General features: G+C 46.7%; 2 protein-coding genes and 1 long non-coding RNA gene across 5 annotated transcripts in view; all 3 read right to left on the bottom strand.

The window, feature by feature from the left end:
* Positions 1–4,584: 4,584 nt before the first annotated feature.
* LOC125700068 (uncharacterized) lies at positions 4,585–10,192 on the bottom strand. The gene is made up of 3 exons (XR_007379770.1): positions 10,144–10,192; positions 8,984–9,226; positions 4,585–5,456 (listed from the first exon to the last, which is right to left on the bottom strand). It is a non-coding gene; the product is annotated as an uncharacterized LOC125700068 (long non-coding RNA).
* Positions 10,193–11,330: 1,138 nt separating this feature from the next.
* C14H5orf15 (chromosome 14 C5orf15 homolog) lies at positions 11,331–17,100 on the bottom strand. Its single transcript, XM_048960293.1, has 3 exons — positions 16,944–17,100; positions 13,479–14,074; positions 11,331–12,865 (listed from the first exon to the last, which is right to left on the bottom strand). Exons 1-3 carry the CDS (start codon positions 17,041–17,043, stop codon positions 12,734–12,736), a joined length of 828 nt encoding a protein of 275 aa, XP_048816250.1. The 5' UTR covers positions 17,044–17,100; the 3' UTR covers positions 11,331–12,733.
* Positions 17,101–17,873: 773 nt separating this feature from the next.
* Positions 17,874–19,354, bottom strand: part of VDAC1 (voltage dependent anion channel 1) — a 31,223-nt gene continuing 29,742 nt past the window's right edge. For all 3 annotated transcript variants that reach the window (XM_048960292.1, XM_048960289.1, XM_048960290.1), the window contains exon 9: positions 17,874–18,832. In XM_048960292.1, coding sequence (XP_048816249.1) covers positions 18,741–18,832 — 92 coding nt within the window. In that variant the 3' untranslated portion in view covers positions 17,874–18,740. The remainder of the gene's footprint in view (positions 18,833–19,354) is intronic.

Genomic DNA, 19,354 nt, shown 5'->3' with positions numbered 1-19,354 from the left:
ATCTGGATGGGAGCACTGCTCTGATCTGTGCACCCACTGCTGCCCTCCCAGGGGACGCAGAGGAGCCTGGCACACAGGAGGACTCCCAGCCATTGCACTTGGGTTCAATAGCAGCCAGCAGCTTGCAGCACATTTGGTTCCCACTCGGATTTCCCCCAGTCATCTCGTTTAAACATTTTGCCTAACCACAAAGGCTCAGCTTTAGTTAATTGCCTTACTCCTCAGCTGTGCAGCAGCAAACCTCCCTGCAACGCAGCTCCCACAGCCTCACCAGGGATCAGCTGGTCAAAAAAGACAGAAATTCTGCTGGAGATAATATTACACAGGTACTGAAAACTAAATGCAGCACCCTTGGACAACATTCGTCAGCTGAGCTCCAGTTTTGCCCTGGGTATTCCCAAATCCCACATTTTCCTTTCCTCTGCCATGCCTGAATAGTACCGGACGTGCTACCAATGGTGTAACAAGTTAACATTTACTCTTATCTATGGGGAGGAGAGGAAAAGTGACTTCCATTTACCTACTATTAACAGCAAACCTGAATCACTGCTAAGTGCTTATGTAGTGGGATATGGTGCCAATTTCATTCCTTTTGACTTTACCAACAAATTCCTCTGCCCAGGAGGCCCAGATCCTTTGTCTAAGAATAAGTCCACAGGTCAGTAGCAGAGAGAAAAGTGGGAGGTTATTTTGTTTTAAATAAGGGGGTGAGGGAGAATGGGCAGAAAGTGAAAAAGGAAGAGGAAAGCAGCAGGAGAGATGTTTAAGGTGTCTCTGAAGCTGTAATGCCACCAGCTCACAAACTTTGCACAAGCATAAACCCACACAGCTGGAATTTCTATGGCAACACTCAGTGCTGTTGGCAGAGCGAGGCTGGGAAGGCATATGATGGAAAGCATAGCTGGCAATGACAAGGCAGAGCTTGTGTCAGACCCCAGCATCTCACACAGCCTCTGTGTGCAGAGGTATGAGGGCATCTCTGCAAACTCAGCAGCAAAAGGAGTGATTAAAAATATCACTTGTTTGCTAATGTCACTGAGTTGTGAATCTGAGCTCAGAGACCAAATAAACCTCTTAAAAGGAATTTACCCCCATTTCCTTTACACCAACTTCCACGCAGATGCATTTGCAAACTCCTCTCATTTTGTTTCCCAGACACTGGGAGCTCAGGAAAAGCACTGACCCAGTGCTAATGGACCAAGAAATGTCTTCTGCGAAAACAGATTAATATCTTTTTCCATCACGAAAATTGTTGGCAGGTATTCATTGTGTGTCAGCACGTCTGCAGGCAGGCCTGAGCAGCAGGCTTCCTTCACAGGAGCACGATCAGAAAGTTCTGCTTGCACCAGGCTCACCTCCTTGCTGTGTTCCATAATGCTTGTTCTTTATGCACAGACAGAGAAGGGGAAAGCAAGGTATTATCTCATCACCAACACAGTTCAGGCACTAAATCCTGCTGAAGAGAACATGCATCAAAATATTCATAACTTGATTGCATGAGAAGAAACTAATATTGGCCTGCAGCTTGGAGAGGCATTGTCCTGTGACATTCAGGTGGGGAAGACCAGAGCGTGCCCTTCAAGTTTTATGACTGAGGCCAAAACTTGCCAGCATTTCATTACAATCTTATTAACGTTATGAGATCACGGGGAGGGAATGTGGCAACAGGCAGAATCGAATTTTATTATTATTATTTCAGCTATGTACCCATAACAAATCAGCTCTATTATGTCCCAGGGCTTTCTTTTTGGCTCTCCTAAGCTCATTGCCACTACATAACCTCCAGCTGGCTTTAAATCTGACTGCTATGTGCCATTTTCCTATTTAAATCTCCTCATTTTTTATCGGTTCCATTTTTTAAACGTATAATTTACATTTGGTTCCCACTGGCTATAATGAAATGTCCAGGCGAGTCCTTCCCACAACAGGAGGAAACCCCAAATGAGTTGATTGCTGCTTAGTTCAGCCCGAGTCACAGAGGATGGTAAGACCCAACTAATCCCAGCTATGAGAGAAATTTGGGCATTTGAGACTATTTCAGCTGTTCTGAACAGACCTGAGACTGCTGGCATTGTGTTTCTGCACACATTCAGATCCTGGATATTGGCCTTCTTTCCACTAGAACCAGGCAGACTGTCCTGGCCCACGCCTTTGGCTGCTGCCCACTGCGGTGCCTTCATGCCCTAAAACATGACCCTGACATCTCAACACCCTGTGCCTGAACACTGAGTTCTAATGTCTGCTTTGAGCAAAGGACTCATCCTCCTCCTTCAGTTGCTCCCTGGAGGAAAAAGAGGAGCAAAGACTCTGGTGTAAGTCACTGCTGGCAAATGAATTCTTTCGTCATAGTCATAGAATGGTTTCAGTTACAAGGGACCATTGAAGACCATCTGGCCCAACTGCCCTGCAATGATCAGGGACGCCTACAGCTCCATCAGGTGCTCAGCCTGAAAACTTTCCAGCAATTAAAGGACCAGACGTATTCATTCACTGGATGCAGCCACCTTCTACTAAGTCCCACGCAGCCTTTCCTCCACTGAGTCCCACCAACTCACAGCAGTGATTTGCCATTGCTATTTCTTGCCGCTCATCCAATTTTGGGACAGTTCTGGGCTGAGGGCAGCCCATGTCACAGCTAACAGCTTCCAAATGAGGTCAGACATAAGGTGCACCCAACAGCTGTGAACAGGAACCAACCCACAGCCTCACAGGGCAAAGTCCTCCCCACACACATTTCTCACCTTCTGTAAAACTGACAGTTCTGTGTTCATCCTCCCACGGGGTTCAATTCTTCATTGGCCCTGTGAAGCTCTGCACATATTTACCCACATGTAAAACACGTGCAAGACAGACGCCAGAACTCAGTGCTGGGGCTGCAAACCCCACAGCCACTTCAGCCATTCAGCAGTTCCCTCAGTGCCTGCTGATATTCAGATCCCTGCCTGACACACAGGTTTTGTTACGTTTTGTGGTAGCGTGGCTTTCAAAATTCTATTGCCAGGTGCTGGGCTATGATTAAAGCATTTGGCTTTCCATGGTAACGTTACCCATCTATAATCTTGTTTCTTAGCAATATCTGAGCCAGCTGTACCAGTAATTTCCTTTAATAACAAGTCTTCAGGAATCACTGTGCCCTTTCAGCCTCAAATCTGAGGCAACACGTGATTGACAGATATCACAGCTTTCAGGCAATTAAATATTCTCAGTGTTCAACCAAGGGAAAATAATTGCAGGCTCCAGACCCAGGCCCCTTACTGCAGGTTGGAGAAAGCCAAAGGGCTGTTGAGATTCATCTTCCAAATATTTGGGTAGCCTGCATTACAGATCCATTCTGATAACCATACAGCCAGGCAGCCCATCCGTTCAAAAATTAAAAGAAAATAAACTAATTGGATGCTGAACTCTGCACACAGCCAGTCACTGCATGCAAGGGATGCCAAAGCTCCCTGCTCCATCTCCATCTAACTGGAGGTAAAATGGAACTCCACCCTCAATTGCACAAAGCAATTAAGCATGCTGCGTTAATTAGTTACAGCAATGATGATCTTCTCGACAAGGGGTGTGCTATTCCTTGCCAACGGTGCTGCCACAGAAGTGTTAATCTCTTTCCTTTTAAGATTAAGCTGCCTGAGTGTAAATCAGCTGCTGCAACCACCCCAGAAATACAAACTGCTACACAGACACCACAGCCAGAGGCAGGGAGGTGAACTCTTGCCATGTTTTGCCGACCAGAGAGCCCTGCAATGCTTGTGAGAAAATCACCAAGAATCACAGAACGGCCTGGGTTGCAAAGGAGCACAATGTTCATCCAGTTCCAACCTGTGTGCAGGTCACCAACCAGCAGAACAGGCTGCCCAGAGCCACATCCAGCCTGGCCTTGAACACCTGCAGGGATGGGGCATCCACAGCCTCCTTAGGCAACCTGTTCCAGTGCCTCACCACCCTCTGGATGAAAATCTTCCTCCTCATATCCAACCTAAACCTCCCCTGTCTCAGTTTAAATCCATTCCCCCTTGTCCTATCACTGTCCACCCTCACAAACAGCCGTTCCCCCTCCTGTTTATACACTCCCTTCAAGTACTGGAAGGCCGCAATGAGGTCCCCCACAGTCTTCTCAAAGCTAAACAAGCCCAGATCCCCCAACCTTTCCTCATATAAGCAGCACCCTGTCAGCTCAGCTTCACTACTTCCCATGGTGTGAAAGCATCTGCAGCACATCACAGCTCTGTGCTGGGTTTAAGCTTGTAGACAGCACTGTAATACAATTATTCACAGGAAATCATAGAGCCACAAGGAAATGCTCGGTGTCGCTTTGCAGGCAGCACCACGGATGTGCAGCTCTGCAGTCTGACACAGCTTCAGCCCCACTATTGTGACTGCAGCTCAGACAGCACCCAAGAGCCCATCCCCAGCAGAGATGGTCTGTGGAGATCAGTCTGAACCAAATCAAGCATTTTGCCAACAGCAGCTGAAAGCTAGCCACGCTTTATTGCATGCACGTTCTGCCTATCGCATTGCTATCAATCAGCAATAAACACGTTCACAGCACATACCAGTGGCCAACTGGGATTCAAAGCCTTACAGTCAGAGAGGACACTTGTGTGGATGGACTGGAGAACACACGCCTGCATTAGCAGCATCTCCTTTCCCTCTGTAACACACAGCTGTGCTGCTGTAAGCAGCCTGAGGTGCACAACAGCACACCGTGCCCCGATGGCCATCACTGGGCACAGAAATGGGAAATAATGAGGGAAGGCCGTGGCCCTTTACAGCCCAGGGCTGCAGGCGAGCGTCCTGCAAAGCAAGGAGAGCTTTGTCCTTCACATGGCACCGAATGAAGCGTGTCACTGGGCTGGCAGGGCTCCTGCACAGCATATCCCCACACAGCCTGACCTTCTCCAGAGCTTTTGTAATTCTCTTATCTTTATTTATAAAGAGTTAATCTGCTTAAAGTAAATAAGAGATTGGAGTTCACAGAGAAAGCTCTAAAATTTGTTAGAATAAATGAAAAGGAAGATTCAAATTCTAGCGCCACAGGTTCCCATAATCCCAACACTGGGGCAGTGGGGACTGGGCCATGCAACCTCTGTTTCTGTGCAAAGAGCAGAGCAGGGAAACACCACACAGTCATTGGGCTGTGGAATGAGAGCAGAACTTCATGTGATCCCCAATGGCAGCACCCAGCCCAGCCAGCTGCAGAGCAAGATGCTGTGGCTGCAGATGCTCTCTTCTGTCTCCAGATGTTCTGCTTCCCACTGCTTGGGTCACCTCACGTTGTCACAAGGCTCTCTTTAGATGGCAGACATTTCCCATCTCTCCTCTGACACCCGGGTGTCTCACGTTGCAATTGCTGCATCCAAGGATTTGTAGCAACTGCAGTAACTCTGAGAACCACTCACTCTCACACTTTCATCTCGGGGTCAATGTTCTGCTGGAAGCAATGGGCTTTCATGTGCCTTCAACAGAAGAAAACAGCAGAGGGTTTGGGCCCTGGGTTTATTTGTTTTTTCCAGGTTTGACAGCAATATGTGATACATTGCATCTCTCATTTTTGTTGCAAACCTCCGACCACTGATTTGCACAACAAACAGTAAACATCTGCAGAAAAACCTGGGAGAGTCCCCTTCACCAAACAGAACAAATGGTGACATTCAAATATTCTCACTCACAAGCAAAAAGGCAGCCTTTAGCAGAGCAGATCTGAAACCAGCAAGATTATCCCCCCAGAGATGCGAGAATATGTTTAGAAAAGCTTTTAAGTATCTCAGGAGCAAAGGGTTATTTGAAAACCAACGTGTCAGTCAGACGCTCTGACACAAACATGCTGCTTCCATCAACACCTCTATAGTAAATATTTCAAGATAATCTTGCTCTGAAATACAGAACCTCGCTGCTTTACTCAGAAGCCTTCACTGCTGCTGCACCGGTGTGAGCAGCCGGGGGGGCTGTGAGTGGGGCTGCTTTGGGCTGTGCTTTGCAATGGAGGTTCTGGAGAAGCAGTGGCATTTCCCCCATCCTGCAGCCCCCCCAGTGGGGCCTCAGTTTCTCACAGCACGTCCCTGCTTTCCTCCTCATCCTTTGCAGACCCCCAACCCAAAGCAACACAGGGAGGGCTGAAGAGCACCGTGAGCCCTCCCTGCACCTCCAGCACAGCTGCCACTGTTCCAACAGGAACTGATTTTATTCACAGTGCTGCACGAGGTGCTCAGTTTAATTGAGGCTTTTTATTTTCCCTTCAGTGTTTTTTGTTGCACCAAACGGGTGGGATTGTTTGTGAAGCAAGGTGCAATCCAGCTTGAGAAACAGCAGCACAGATCGGACCATCACCTCTGCAACCTCAGCCCTCAATTAGCCAAGCATCTGTCTGCAGTTATGAGCAGAGGGAATTAAGACAGCAGCCGGGGCACCAAGAAGGCAAAGTGCAGCACCGTTCATCTCAGTGCACTGAATGCTGCAGCTGTTATTCCCACTCGTGCCCATCCATCCGAGCTCAGCCTGTGCCAGGTTGTTTGATAGCACCACAGGCAGATGAGTGGGGAGCTCTGGTAGCATCCTTACCCTTTATTGCTATTAACAGCAGAACCTGAGGAGCTTCACGTGACTTTACCCCAGGAAGCACCACACCATGCAGCCCTAAAGGAGCTACAGCTCTTATATTAAACTAATACAGGGATCTCCTGAAGTCAGTTCAGAACTTCTCTACTCCCACACAGCATGATCAGGTACCTGAGGCAGCACTGCAGCCACCGTGGTCCAGTGCCCACCCCTGTGCCACTGCTGAGCCCCAACATCAGCTCCAACTTATCCCAAAGTCTCAATGCCATTTTCTTAATGAGCAACCACCTCTGCCACAGGTGCTTCCCCCTCGGGCTCCAGCTCTGTGCCCAAAGAGCAGCACTAACAGAGAAAGAAAGAAGGACAGGAATCAGGAGGTGTGGGGGCTCCTAATGGTGGGTTATGGTCATTCCCTGACCCCCAGCAATTGGCTCCAGCACTGCTGCTGGAAACTACAGCTGACTGCAGACATTAATCACTGCATGGAGCAGCCCGGAGTGCAACAGTTTGCTCAGCTGTGCCACACAGGCACGTAATTAGGTGAGTTAATTACTTACAGACACAAAGCAACCACTTTTCAGACACCAAACACAACAAAGAAACGGGCATTGGCAGCATGAATACAGAGGTCTGTTAAGCCCAGGCAGCCTCCCTAAATCCCCGTGCACTCACACGTGGCACTCGTTTGGGTATTGCTATGGGAAAGGTGAGGTGCTCTCAGGTAACATTCATCACCTGATACCGCCACAGTTAGCATCATTTTGCTTTGCAGCCACTTCTCCATTCCCACACAGGGACTTCTGGGCAGGTTGGTGCCTTATGCCCACGCTTTCCTCTTGTCCTACAGCACGAACGCACGCTGGGTCGAGAAAACGTTTCCTGAGAGTTCGACAGCCGCGATGTTGGAGTTGGAGGTTATTTTGCTGTGTCGCACAAGAGTGAAACAGTTACAGACGAACTAACGTGTGAAGTGTGAGAGCCACGAGTCGCTCGGGAAGCTCCGGGCGGGCATCGGCGCGGCTGCAGCGCCCCCTGGTGGCCACGCGGGGAAATGCCCTGAGGAGCTGAGCCCGACGGAACGGGCTGCCGGACCCACACAGCAACCCCAAAGCTTATGCACCATAAGAAAGATTCCCTTGTTGCCCCTTGCCCCAGCGATGACAGCTCCAGAGATCACCCCGCGATAATTAAATATGGGAATTTATCAGAAGCATTAAGGCTGAGTGCAAGTTAACCTTAACAGGGACATCCTGAAGTGAGTCCTTAATATCTGCCATAACGCAGGAAGCTGAGCCCTGGAGGCATCCCAGAATATTCTGCCCGCTGTTCCCCCGTGCAGAGGGGCGGTTATGTGGAGGATGTAACCATTGCCTCTTCCTTGCATACATTTCAACGTGATTTACAGCTTTGTGTAGAGTAGATCCGCTATCATTTAATATTTAGTAATGAATGCACCTCAATAAGGATAACACGACCTTTGTAGTTTCGTTTTAATAAGGAGAGGAAATCGCCGAGATTAGTGATTTTCAGTTAATAACTTTATAAGGTAATAGGCCTTGTAATTAAAAATAAGTTTAAGGAGATTACTAAATGATTTTGATAATGATTTAAAGACCAATTAGAGAAAAATCTCATTCTTCTCTTTCTAATTAGGTATATTGCAAACAGCGAAGCTGAGAAGTTCTGAAATGAACCATTTTTGTTGGCGAGGACGTTTGCGTGCTCTGCATTAGAAAAGTTTAACAAAAAGAGCGTCCTGGGCTCCTTAAAGAGTGATTGGGAAAGAAAAGGCTCAGGAAGGACGCCATTAGCTCCGCTGCTTTGTGGCATTGGAATCCATGGCCCCGAGGATCGCTGCTCTGCCTGCCTTACACGAGGGTTTAGCACAACCATAACGACCCTCAGCACTACAGGAACGCAGCTTTGGTTTGGGAGCTGTGATATTTTGGGACCACACGCACGGCAGCATCCCAAACCTCCTGCACCCCAAGAACACAACGCAAGGAGCGAGCCCTAAGCAAAAGCAGGTTGGAGATTCGTGATCCTTGGGGTCCCTTCCAACCCGGCCATTCTGTGATTCTGTGAAAAGAAAGCTCAAAGCAGCCGGCCAGCCTGGCCTGCAGCAACAGAACTCATCGTCGTGCTGATACCTCAGCAAGCAGCCATTCACTCAGACTCTCATCGTATCAAATGCTCGTTTGGGGGCTGGCTTTATGCGAGAATTTGATTACAGCTTTAAAGCAGCCAAATTAAGCTTGCTGCTGCTGCAAGACGAACATCCCATCTCCACCCTGAAAGAGACGATTACTTCGGGCCAGCTCGGCTCTGCTCTAGCTGCACAGCAGGGCGGTTCAGTGTAACAGGGCGACTAAAAACCAAACTAGGAAAAAGGTTAAAAGAGCAAACCCCGGGCTGAGCACACACCTACCTTTAGGGGCAGGGATGCACGGCGTGGGGACGGACGGACAAATGGACCGACAGACGGGCGGCCACAGCGCGGCCCATCTGGCGACGCAGGAGCTCAGGACCCCGCGCGCCCGCCGCTCTCCCTCGCTTCTCCCTGCACGTTTCCTGAATCAGGAGCAGCTTTCAAACTTCCCGCCCACCGTTGCAGCCGCCTCGCGCCGTGCTGGACGCCCGCTCCCTTCGCGGCGCTCCTCTTCTGCTCAACCTGCGCGAGGGGAATCAAAGCGGCCCGTTTCCCTTCCCGCTGTTTCTGCAGCGCTGTAGGAACCCCGCACCTTCCATCCCCTTCGTCCCCCATAACTCTCAGCACCCAGCTTAGACAAAACCTCGCTCTGCTCCCCAGCAGCTGAGGACGGCTGGATGCTGTGAGCTGTAGGAAAATCAAGCTATTTTAAAGGAGCTTTTTTCCTGGATAGTAAAAGTGAAATGTATCATCTGTTTAAACAATCCCACTCGTTGTTTCTTCCTACATTCCACAGAACCCAACTAATGAGAACCTACGTAAACAGAGCCTCAACCTTCCCCTCGAGAAGTTAAATCAGAAAGCTCTTCACCACTATTTTATGCCTTTTATCAGAATACAGATGGAAGCCATAATTCACCCTAACGTGAGAAAGTTCCCTTTCCGCAGTGAAGGAACTCATCAGACATTTCTTGTTGGCAACATCCGACATAAATCTGTTCGCTTTTTCCTCTATTTGATCTCAGCACCTTATGCATTTTTCATTGCCTGCTCTTAATTCTCCACAAGCAAATTCAATTAAAGAAATTAAAAAGCAGTAGTTGAGCCCTGATTACCTCATCAGCAAATGGCTCTTTTATTGCACCAGGGATGACAAACAGCCCACTCTCCTGGTGGGACTGCAGCCCTTACAGAATTGGATCACGTTAAACCTTTCCCCTTTTATTGGTGCTATTAGGAAGCAGCACATCGAGCCACCCAGACAATTCATCGAGGTGCTTCCCCTGCATGGGCAGCACTCCAAGGGTTATTGTGAATGAAAAGATTTCCTTGTGTAGCAACTGGGCAGATCAACACGAGGGGAAAGGTGTTACAACAAAGGTGTGATGACAAAGGACCAACACGATAGAGAGGTGCTAGAAAGGAAGAAAACTGCTCACCATATCAGAAGATTCCAGGTTTGCAGGGGAAGCTTCACCAAGGAGAGAGCTCCAGGAAGGGATCCTTCCCCACTGCCTGTCAGCCTTTAAATGGGGTCTGAGAGGGGCAGCCAGGCTGCAGCCCTTCCAATCACAGCTGAACTGCCTTCACCTGTGCTCCCAGGTCCTTCCCCAGGTTCTCCATCGGTGCTTCAGGCCAGGACTCAGCAGTTCCCATACACAGTGATATTCCACCAACATCATTATGTCAATTGATTAGCTGAGATGCATCCACAAACTTTCTGCTCCAGTACCATCACAGCACTGAGCCTATCAGCTGGGGCAGCTTCATGCAGCCACCAGCAGCCCCGTGGAGCCCCAAGCACTTATAATACGTGAGCATCCCAGGAATGCATCTGTTCAGACAACCTCAAATGAAACTCACTGTTTGAAGAACTTTGAACTGTTTGAAGAAGGATTTCAGATGAATGTTAATTGCCTATAATTTAAAACCACTCAGAATAGCTTCCCTCAGTGTCATCGGTAAAGAAAGAGCCTTACTAACAAAATGCAGATTTAAAAGAAAATTCTCTCTTACCTGTGAGACAATGTGCAAAATAGCCAGAGCAAGCAAAGAGCAGCTCTTCATCTGAAGTGCTTGGAGGGAAGCATGGCTAGCTGCACACTGCTACAGAACACGTGTGAGCACGGCTTCACCATCGCCTATGGGTCAGCTGAACAAAAAGACTTCTGTACTGAAACGAGTGGCAGGAGCACAAGGCTTGAGATGGGATTTTCTCCTCAAAGGGCACCACAGGCATGAGCACGTTCAGCAAAGACAGATAAAGGGCCTTAACAAAAGAGAATGCATTACCTTCAGCAGTACAGCCAAGGTGGCCTAAACACAGGCAGATGCAACTCTCGGCACTAAAGCTGTGGGGTGAGTGCTGTCACAGAAGAGCACTGCAAAATACACTGCAGTGGCAGCAAAGCAAACTGCAAAGAAGCAGGTTGGGTGAGTGACTCCAGGTTAGAGCTGTGAGAGGCTCCCCTGGAAGGAACACAAGTGCCCCAGCACAGAGCAATGTCACCAGTAACAAAATTTGACTCTGGATATGCTGCCTGATCCCAAGTTGAAGCAAGCTCGCTGTCATAAGGTATTGTATAAAAGCAGTGAAATAGATAAGATTAAAACAAAACAAAACACAAACTTCTTATTGTCATTTATTTTAAAAACCTTATTCAAAAATACTAAGAGATACAAGTCCAAATATGATCAAAAATACTGCAAGAAAAGTTCTGGGGATATTTCTGCCTGTACTTTACTTTCTGGCGGTTATGAAAACAAAGCAAATCACTGCTTGCAGCACTTCATTTCTAAGGCAGCACTGTGCCCTTGGGCTCCTCAGCCAACAGCTGTGAATCTTTCCTTTTTTCCCAAAATGGTACATCACTGTTTCAGCACCCAGCCATTAGTTATGGGTTCTGCCCCGTCGTTATTTACATATTTACCAACTTGAAAACAAAATCACCGACAGAATGTACAGAAAACTATGATTTTATATTTTACAACTCATGGAAACATAAATAATGGAAGTAGAAAAGACAAGGTTCAAACAGAACAGACCACCCTACCGTACCGCTAACTTGCCTCACACTGCTGTGTAAGTAGGAGAGTTGCTGGCTGCAGACCTGCAGTCCCACACTGCTATTTCCATCTGCCTGTTACCTGGGTCAGAATAACAACAAAACACAGCATTCTTACTCTCTCAGCCCACTCCTGTTGATAGCAGACCAAGCCACAGACCTTTTTTCCCCCAACGGATTTAAAATTCAACAGAAAGCTTTGCTGTATTGGAAGCCTGTCAACTACCTCTCTTTCAGGTCAGTTTATTGAACAAGGCTTATTTCCCATTCATTAATTCCAAAAGAAAATGCAATAGTCGTTACTATCAGTGGGACAGTCACAAAGCTGCACACCTTCTCACAGATCAGGAACATTTTGCAATAAGTAACTTCTGAAATCAAATGCTTTCTACATAATTATTTTTAAATGATTTGCTGCGTGAGAAATGCAGAAATTACAAAGCTGACATACCAGCTATTCTGCCTAGAATAGGATCAAGCTATGCAAAGCAAGAACAGAACCAAAAAAGACAAGATGAAAGATCTGCAGCATCAGAATTTGAGCATGGGAAAAAGCAATTGTATTTTAAGTTTGCAATATAGCAAGATTCATGAGCCATAAGTGATTAGCAAAGAGATATTAATTTGATTTAGTGATGCCAAACTCATTAATTTATTAGACCTAAAATATTTTATGCTTTTTTTTTGGATTGGTATTAAGATTGCTCCAGACAGAAATGAAGAAGCTTAACGAATGGAAACGGCACTAATTGTTAAACTGCACCTCTACAGCTGATCTAAAATCTGACCAAAGTAGCAGACACGTGTGCCCTTGATCCTGCACGAGGTTTAATCTCAAAAGCACCCAGCTCCAAGAGACTACTTCTCACTTCAGCACAAGTGGCATGTTTAGAATACCTGGGTATCATTACATGACTAGGCAGGCAAAGAGTGATAAGTTGAGCAAACTGAAATCACAGTGCTTTCAAAATACGTAGTCATTAGTAATTTTCAGAGAAGGCATTGCTTCGTTGACGTTTTGATCCAAACGATGATATTCTACTGTTCTGGAGCACAGCCCATCCCTCCATCTTCGGCTCTGGACCAGTAAGAAGATCTGAAAGAAAAAGAAGCCCAAATTTACGTTGTGCTATGGAGAAGCATTTTGGTTTTGACAGCCAGCTTAACAACTGTATTCACACCACAGCACTGCCCAGTTATCCTGGCAACAATATTACTGCTGCCATAAAACACAGCACCAGAGTCAGACATTTTCACAGCATCAATGCCATCAAATGCTGACAAATTCAGTTGCAGTTTGGCAAAACACAGCACTCAGCACTCGGCCCATCATTCCTTCAGTACAGATATTTGTGTAGCATCAGTGTGGTGCATGCACTGTTTATAATCCTGTGCAATACCAAAATCACCTTCACGCTACTTCGCTCAGCTCCCACGGCTGGAACTCAGTCATACACACTGCCAGCGTTCAACACGAACTGATTATCAATGCTACCATTTCATTTTCCCATCTAAAATGCTTGATTCAAATTCATTTTCACTATAGAGATAAAAATGACAGTAATGGTCTGCACATTGGTGGCACAACTAAGATAAGTGACCAAAGATTTCATTTTCCAAAAAGCTAAGCTCCTCCTCTGAAACAGCTCAGAAAGCAATACGACTTGGTTTCAAAAGTCAATTCTCTCCACCTTTCAAAGCACACTTACTTTCCTCTTATTGTGATAGGTGACATAAACAACAGCTACTAAGAAGGCAACTATAACCAGGTGAAAAAAGAAATGGCTGTCCTCTTCTTCTTCCAACCCAGAGACAGACACATATTTGATCTTTTCATCCAGCGACTTGATCTCCTCGTTGTAATTGCTGATGGTGTCAGAATCATCATCTTCTGGCATTTCGAGGAGGTCTGGGTTGTACCTGGAATTTGATGTCATTTCAAAAGTATCATAGTCATCCCCATCTGAATCCAGAATCTCTTTTTCTACGGGCGGTGAACTATTCAGTGCATCTTTCAAATCTGTCAGAAGGTCTTCCTCCTCAATTTTAGTATCCTCAGAAGCATCAACATCCACCTGAGATACAGGACTAACAGTCACCACACGAGGAACATACGGCACAGAATCCTCTTTTGCTGTGGATGGTTTTCCTACGGTGACAGAACTGATTTTAGCTGTCGTGGGGCTTGCCTCCTTTTTTGTTGGGGTTACACTCTGCCAGTTGTCTGTCAAATTTTGGGAGCTGCTCAGGGTCTCATTCTCATTTCCAGAAGAAATATTTTGAACCAGTTCTGTTCTTGCAGCATCTGAGAAAGGGATGAGAAACAGTCAATATTAAGGACGAGGCACTAACTTCAACTATAATCAGAAATTACTGCAGGCACAGAGATGAAATCTTACAAAGACAGGCAGGATAGATTTCATGCCACAAACCTTTTCAAATTCATCCACAGAAATACAGAATCCTGCACTTCAGCAAATTCAAAAGAGAAGCCTTAAGTGAGACAAGAGCAATAACCTGAGTTATATAATAACTCCTATTGGACACGTGTGCCAAATTCACATGCTCATTTCCCTTGGAAGGTCAGAGATGTGTCTTCGCTCCCCTTGTAGATTTGTACAGACCTGATCACTTGGTCACCATTTTCCCTACAACCACAGCTGTTCATCACCAGGGAGACCTGAATCAGGAAGTAACACTCTGTAAACCTGACCTGTTTGCTCTTTTCTGTTTATTTCTTTTTAGAATTAAAAAAAAAAAAAAAAAGGCTAGTTATAAATTCCCAGATCCAAATCAAGGAGGCACCTTAAAAGTGAAGAAATATTTTAGAATCTCAGCAGGCCTCCCAATTGGAGAACCACACTCGCCTTGTATTTTTGGCACGTCTAACTTTATTTACAAGAACAAGGAACAAGACTTCCATTAAGTGCTCCCTGCCTCACCAGAAAGTTACAGGTTCTAGAAATGAAGCACTGAGCCAACTGCTTGTGTCAAGGTACTCACAAGTAAAATATTATTCAGGGGATGCTGAATCATGTCATTCATGTATGCATATAGATACAGAGGATCAGTTACAACACTGCTTGTTTGTATGGCACCTTTTCCATACCCTTTAATCACGGAACAGAGAAGACTCACTCATACCACGTGAACCAGATATGATGGCTTCTCAAGCCTTAAGCTCCAAATCAGCTCTTTAAACACTTGCCATTGCTGCAGAAATTATTAGTCCAAACCAGAACATCACCATTAACTGTTCAGTTCTTGTAGAAGACAAGCTTAGGGAACTCTTCTCTCCTCCCACGAATCAAACCAGCTAATTGCATACGTGGAGATAAATATGAGGAAAGGCAGCTGCAAGGAAAGTCTCACATTTATAGCTAGTTGGGTTTCAGCAGACAGATCAGTGTTATCAATTTATTCAATTTAAAACTTCACAGAGACAAGAAAATACACTGGATGCAAATTATTTAGTTATTACTATTTGACTCTCATTCAGAAAAGAAAGAAGAATCTCTCTACAAATACTCCAACTTCTGAACTAAGTAATTCTGATGAACATCCCTCTCTCTCTCCAAATTCTGCTTCTTTCATTAGATAGGGAAATGAAGAGAACAATTCACAAACATTTCTCATCTAAGTGCTCAACCAGAAGGAAGAGCAGAAGGGAAGCAGATACAGATTCTTTGTACCTTTCCCATAGTAAGGCATGTCAACAACTGCCCAGTAACACCTCCACACCTCCGGACTGTGATGTCAGAGCCCTAATATAGTCACATTCAGTTAGTTCTTTGGAAGGTCACTTGCATCAAATTAAAATATACATGCTATTAAGGACCTGATCAGCAAAGCAAAGAACACCGCTTTATTTTATCCACCTTATTCTGATCACAAACGAGCAAGAAGGAATAACTTCCTCTTATTCCTGAAAAATGTTGGCTCTTTAACAGGAGTGGCAAGCTTAGCACCAGCACTAATTGATGATATCCACTCAAAACTATTTGGCACTATAATGGGTGGCTGCATTGTTTGCAGTTACACAACACTGTCTGATGACATTAGACATGGTGCCTGGCCCCAGAGATGCCTTATCTTCAGAAACAGATATTAATGTTTAATTGTGGTGACAGACAAACTAGCAAACACTGCTTGTAAAAATATCTGACAGGGTTACAACTCACTTCCAGGGAAATTTACTTCTTAGGAAGCAAGGTGGCTTCTGGAACTAAAAACTGTTCGTTTCCTACAGTTTTCTGTTCCACACCCTGAGCCACCTCCTCCATTATTCCCCACCCATCAGCCAGGCAGAGCAGCTGTGGGGACACTGCAGCACTGGGGCAGGAAAGGAACCACAGGTGCAGAACAGCGCTGTTCTGTCCTTCAGATGCTCTCTTCACCACCCAAGCAGTAGCTCACCTAAAACAAACAGCAATTCACTGCCTTTGAAACACACCTTATTGGTAAAGCTGGCCTGCAGGTTCAAGAGACCAAACTAAGAATCAACAGCAGAACAATACAAACTTTATGAATGCAGCTCCAAAGGTCACGCCTCTATTTTATGATGTCAGCCCAAGCCACCAGAGGCAGATGGTGGTGGTGAGGCAGTAAAGGTCCGACCTTCCCACCCACCAGCATTCCCTGCTGCCTGACAAGCGTTCCTGGATCCCAACCCGGCTGTGATCACAGAGCACCCAGCGGGCACCGCAGCCACCTCCATTGCTGCAGTTGTGGCACGTGCAGCTCCTCGTTCATCACTGGCAAAAACGCACAGCTAACGGTGGTGGCTGCGGGGAAGAACTGCTGCTTTTGGAATATCTGCGGTGGTTTCCGCGGAAATAAACGGGAGGCAGAATTTTCGGAGCGAGCTACGTATGAAGAACAGCCGGGAGAGAAGCAGAAGCGGGCACGGAGCGGGGTTAACGGCACAGCACAGAAAGCGGGCGGCACACGGGAAGACAACAGTCAAGAAAGCAGTAACGGCGGGAGCACGGAGCGGACGCCGCCGCCGGCGGGTCGAGTGGAACCAGGCCGATTTTTAGGCCGAAATGTGCTGAACGTGAATGTGATGAAGAAGAAAAACAACGAACCACGGCCGGGCGTCCGCCCTCAGCACCGCCTCGCCCCCACACAGCCGCCGCCGCCACCGGGGCCCGCCCACCCCCTGCCGAGCTCACCGGAGGTCTGCAGGCCGCGCGCCGCCATGGCCCAGCCGCACAGAAAGACGAGGCAGAGCGCGCGGCCCGCCAAGGAGCGCGCGTCGCCGGCGGCCGCCATCTTGCCGGGCACTCCCACGGACGTGGCGACAGCACCGCCCCCACGCAGGGAGGGCGGCGCGCATGCGCAGGAATGAAGGCCCGCGCGCCGGACGTGAAACCGCCGCGCGTGCGCCTGGGCGGAAAGCGACGCGCATGCGCTGTGGGGAGCGCGGTCCCGAGGCGGTCAGGCTGTCGCAGCGGGGAGTGGCGGAGCGCGGCACTGACGGGGGAGCAGGGCTTGCCCTGGCCTCAGCTGGAGGATGGAGGCCGGGCGCAAGCTCTGCGGGGCCCGCGCTGCCCCTAGAAACGCCAGACGGATTTATGGACTTTAACAGGAGAGAAATAACCGCCATTATCCCTAATGACAACCACGGCAGCTGGGGGTTGACGCCCCAACCCTGACGAGCATTTCAGGAGGCATTTTAACAGCGCCCTCAGTAACTCCTGGTTATCCCTGAAGCATCTGCCTGTTGCTTCACCCATCTGTTCACAGGCGATAGAACCGTATTATCATGTCTGAATGGTGGGAGCCATTCCACACAGGCACAGGTCAGCTTTCATGCAAGGCAGCCAAGATTGGGCAGAAAGTCCGAGAAGGTGAAAAGAGCCCTTGTTTTTCTTAATGCATTAGAAAAAATGACAACTGTGAAGACCAAACAGCTGGGGTTCATTCCTCCTCTCATACTCTGTATTTTTTGGTGATTCTCCTGATTTTTAATTCATGTATTTTCTGAGTTCTTTAACGTGTGCCACCAAAGAAAGCACTGAACTGCTGACAATTTCCCTGCAGATCCAAAGAAACAGTACAAAATCATCGCCACAGTTCATACACAAAGTCAAAGTAAAAGGTGATATTTCAATATTTTATTCAAGTTGGGTTTGGTTTTTCTGTATCCAGTTTCAGTAGTGTCAGGTACAGCACTTTGGGGTCTATTTCCACACAAAATGGAAGACTCTAAAAATGTACCCATTTAGTTGCTAAAAAAAAGTGGTAATAAAACAAAAGTCCATTTTGAATTTAGTGATGCAACTATGTGATTGCAGTTACAAACACTCTTCCCTGATTATGGCCCTGTCTTACAAGCTTTCCATTCAGTGCAAGGGAAAGGAACCACAGCACAGGACAAGTAGTATTGGCTGAGTCACATCAAACCTTCTCGGCAGCAGTTACACAAAGTAGACAACCTAAAGCGTTCTGGAGACAGCTGTAGGTGTAGAAGAACCAAATGAGACAAACCAGTTGTGAAACATCCATCAGAACAAAAAAAATAATCCCTTTTTTTCAGGCAAGTTTGCACATTCCACAGTGAATTGAGGCCTTAAGTGCCAGAACGTTTTGCATAAGGAATTAACAGTACAGCAGTGGTCTGCAATTCTCGACATAACAGTTCTTGTATCACACTAACATATTCCTTGTGCAGTCAGTATGTTCGTAAAGGTAATATCACCTTCCTGTTTGCTATCACATGGCAGCTGACAGATAAGATGGGCAATAACATCCCAAAACAGAAAAAAATAAAAGCCTGGAATTCAGACTTCTTAGAATGCTTTTTGTCTCCATTTCTGAAACATCATTTTAAAGCTTAGCTGTCTTTAACCAGGACTAGCAGGACTGATAAGCATTACTTGCATCCCAGACATACAACATTGAAAGGTACACTATATTTTGAAGGTAGCTATGCTGTATTTTCAAATTAACGATTGTAAAATCTCTTCTTATGCTTCAAATTCCAATCCTACACCAAGTTTGTGACCACCTGCATTGACATTCTTGCCATCCAACAAAGCTGACAATGTCAGCTTGATACCTGCAAATAGAAGCGAGAGGAAAGACAAGTTAAAACTTGGAATGAGCTTTACATTCAGTAACTGCAGGATCTGTGTTGCTGTAATTTGCCGAGTGGCTGCATTCGTGTGATTTGGCAGCTAGCCACGTAACGTCTGGACTTCTTCAAACAGTCTGCAAATATTAAATCTTTCTGAATTCTCAAACTTAGGATAAAACAAACCACAGTGACACAGTTGACTTTTTATCCTTCCAAATAACTAAAGCTCTCAGTGGGTTCACCGCTGGCGGCCTTCAGATGAATCTAATTTTAGACTCAGGTATAATGAAAAACTGGCACCTTGACACTTATTCACCTTTCTACACCTCTTTAAAACACTGGGATGAAAAGCCCTGAGTCACGTCTGATGTAGCATTCAACCTGCTTGGTATCCTGGCAGCAGATTTTTTAGACTACATGAAAACCACTTGGGCAGCTGTAAGACTGCCTTCTTCCTGGACCAGCAGCCCATGGGAACGTCACATTTTCAAGCAAAGAAACTCA

Source organism: Lagopus muta, chromosome 14, assembly GCF_023343835.1.
Source record: "Lagopus muta isolate bLagMut1 chromosome 14, bLagMut1 primary, whole genome shotgun sequence".
In the NCBI taxonomy this organism is placed as follows: domain Eukaryota; kingdom Metazoa; phylum Chordata; class Aves; order Galliformes; family Phasianidae; genus Lagopus; species Lagopus muta.
The sequence above is the reverse complement of the archived record's forward strand: the minus strand, read 5'-3'. Positions and strand labels throughout refer to the sequence as shown.

Coding starts and splice junctions, on each gene's coding strand:
- C14H5orf15 (XM_048960293.1), bottom strand. CDS start 17,043: ATGGCGGCCGCCGGCGACGCGCGCTCCTTGGCGGGCCGCGCGCTCTGC. Junction 14,075..16,943: donor GCGCGGCCTGCAGACCTCCG/GTGAGCTCGGCA, acceptor TCCCTTTCTCAG/ATGCTGCAAGAACAGAACTG. Junction 12,866..13,478: donor CCTATCACAATAAGAGGAAA/GTAAGTGTGCTT, acceptor TTTTTCTTTCAG/ATCTTCTTACTGGTCCAGAG.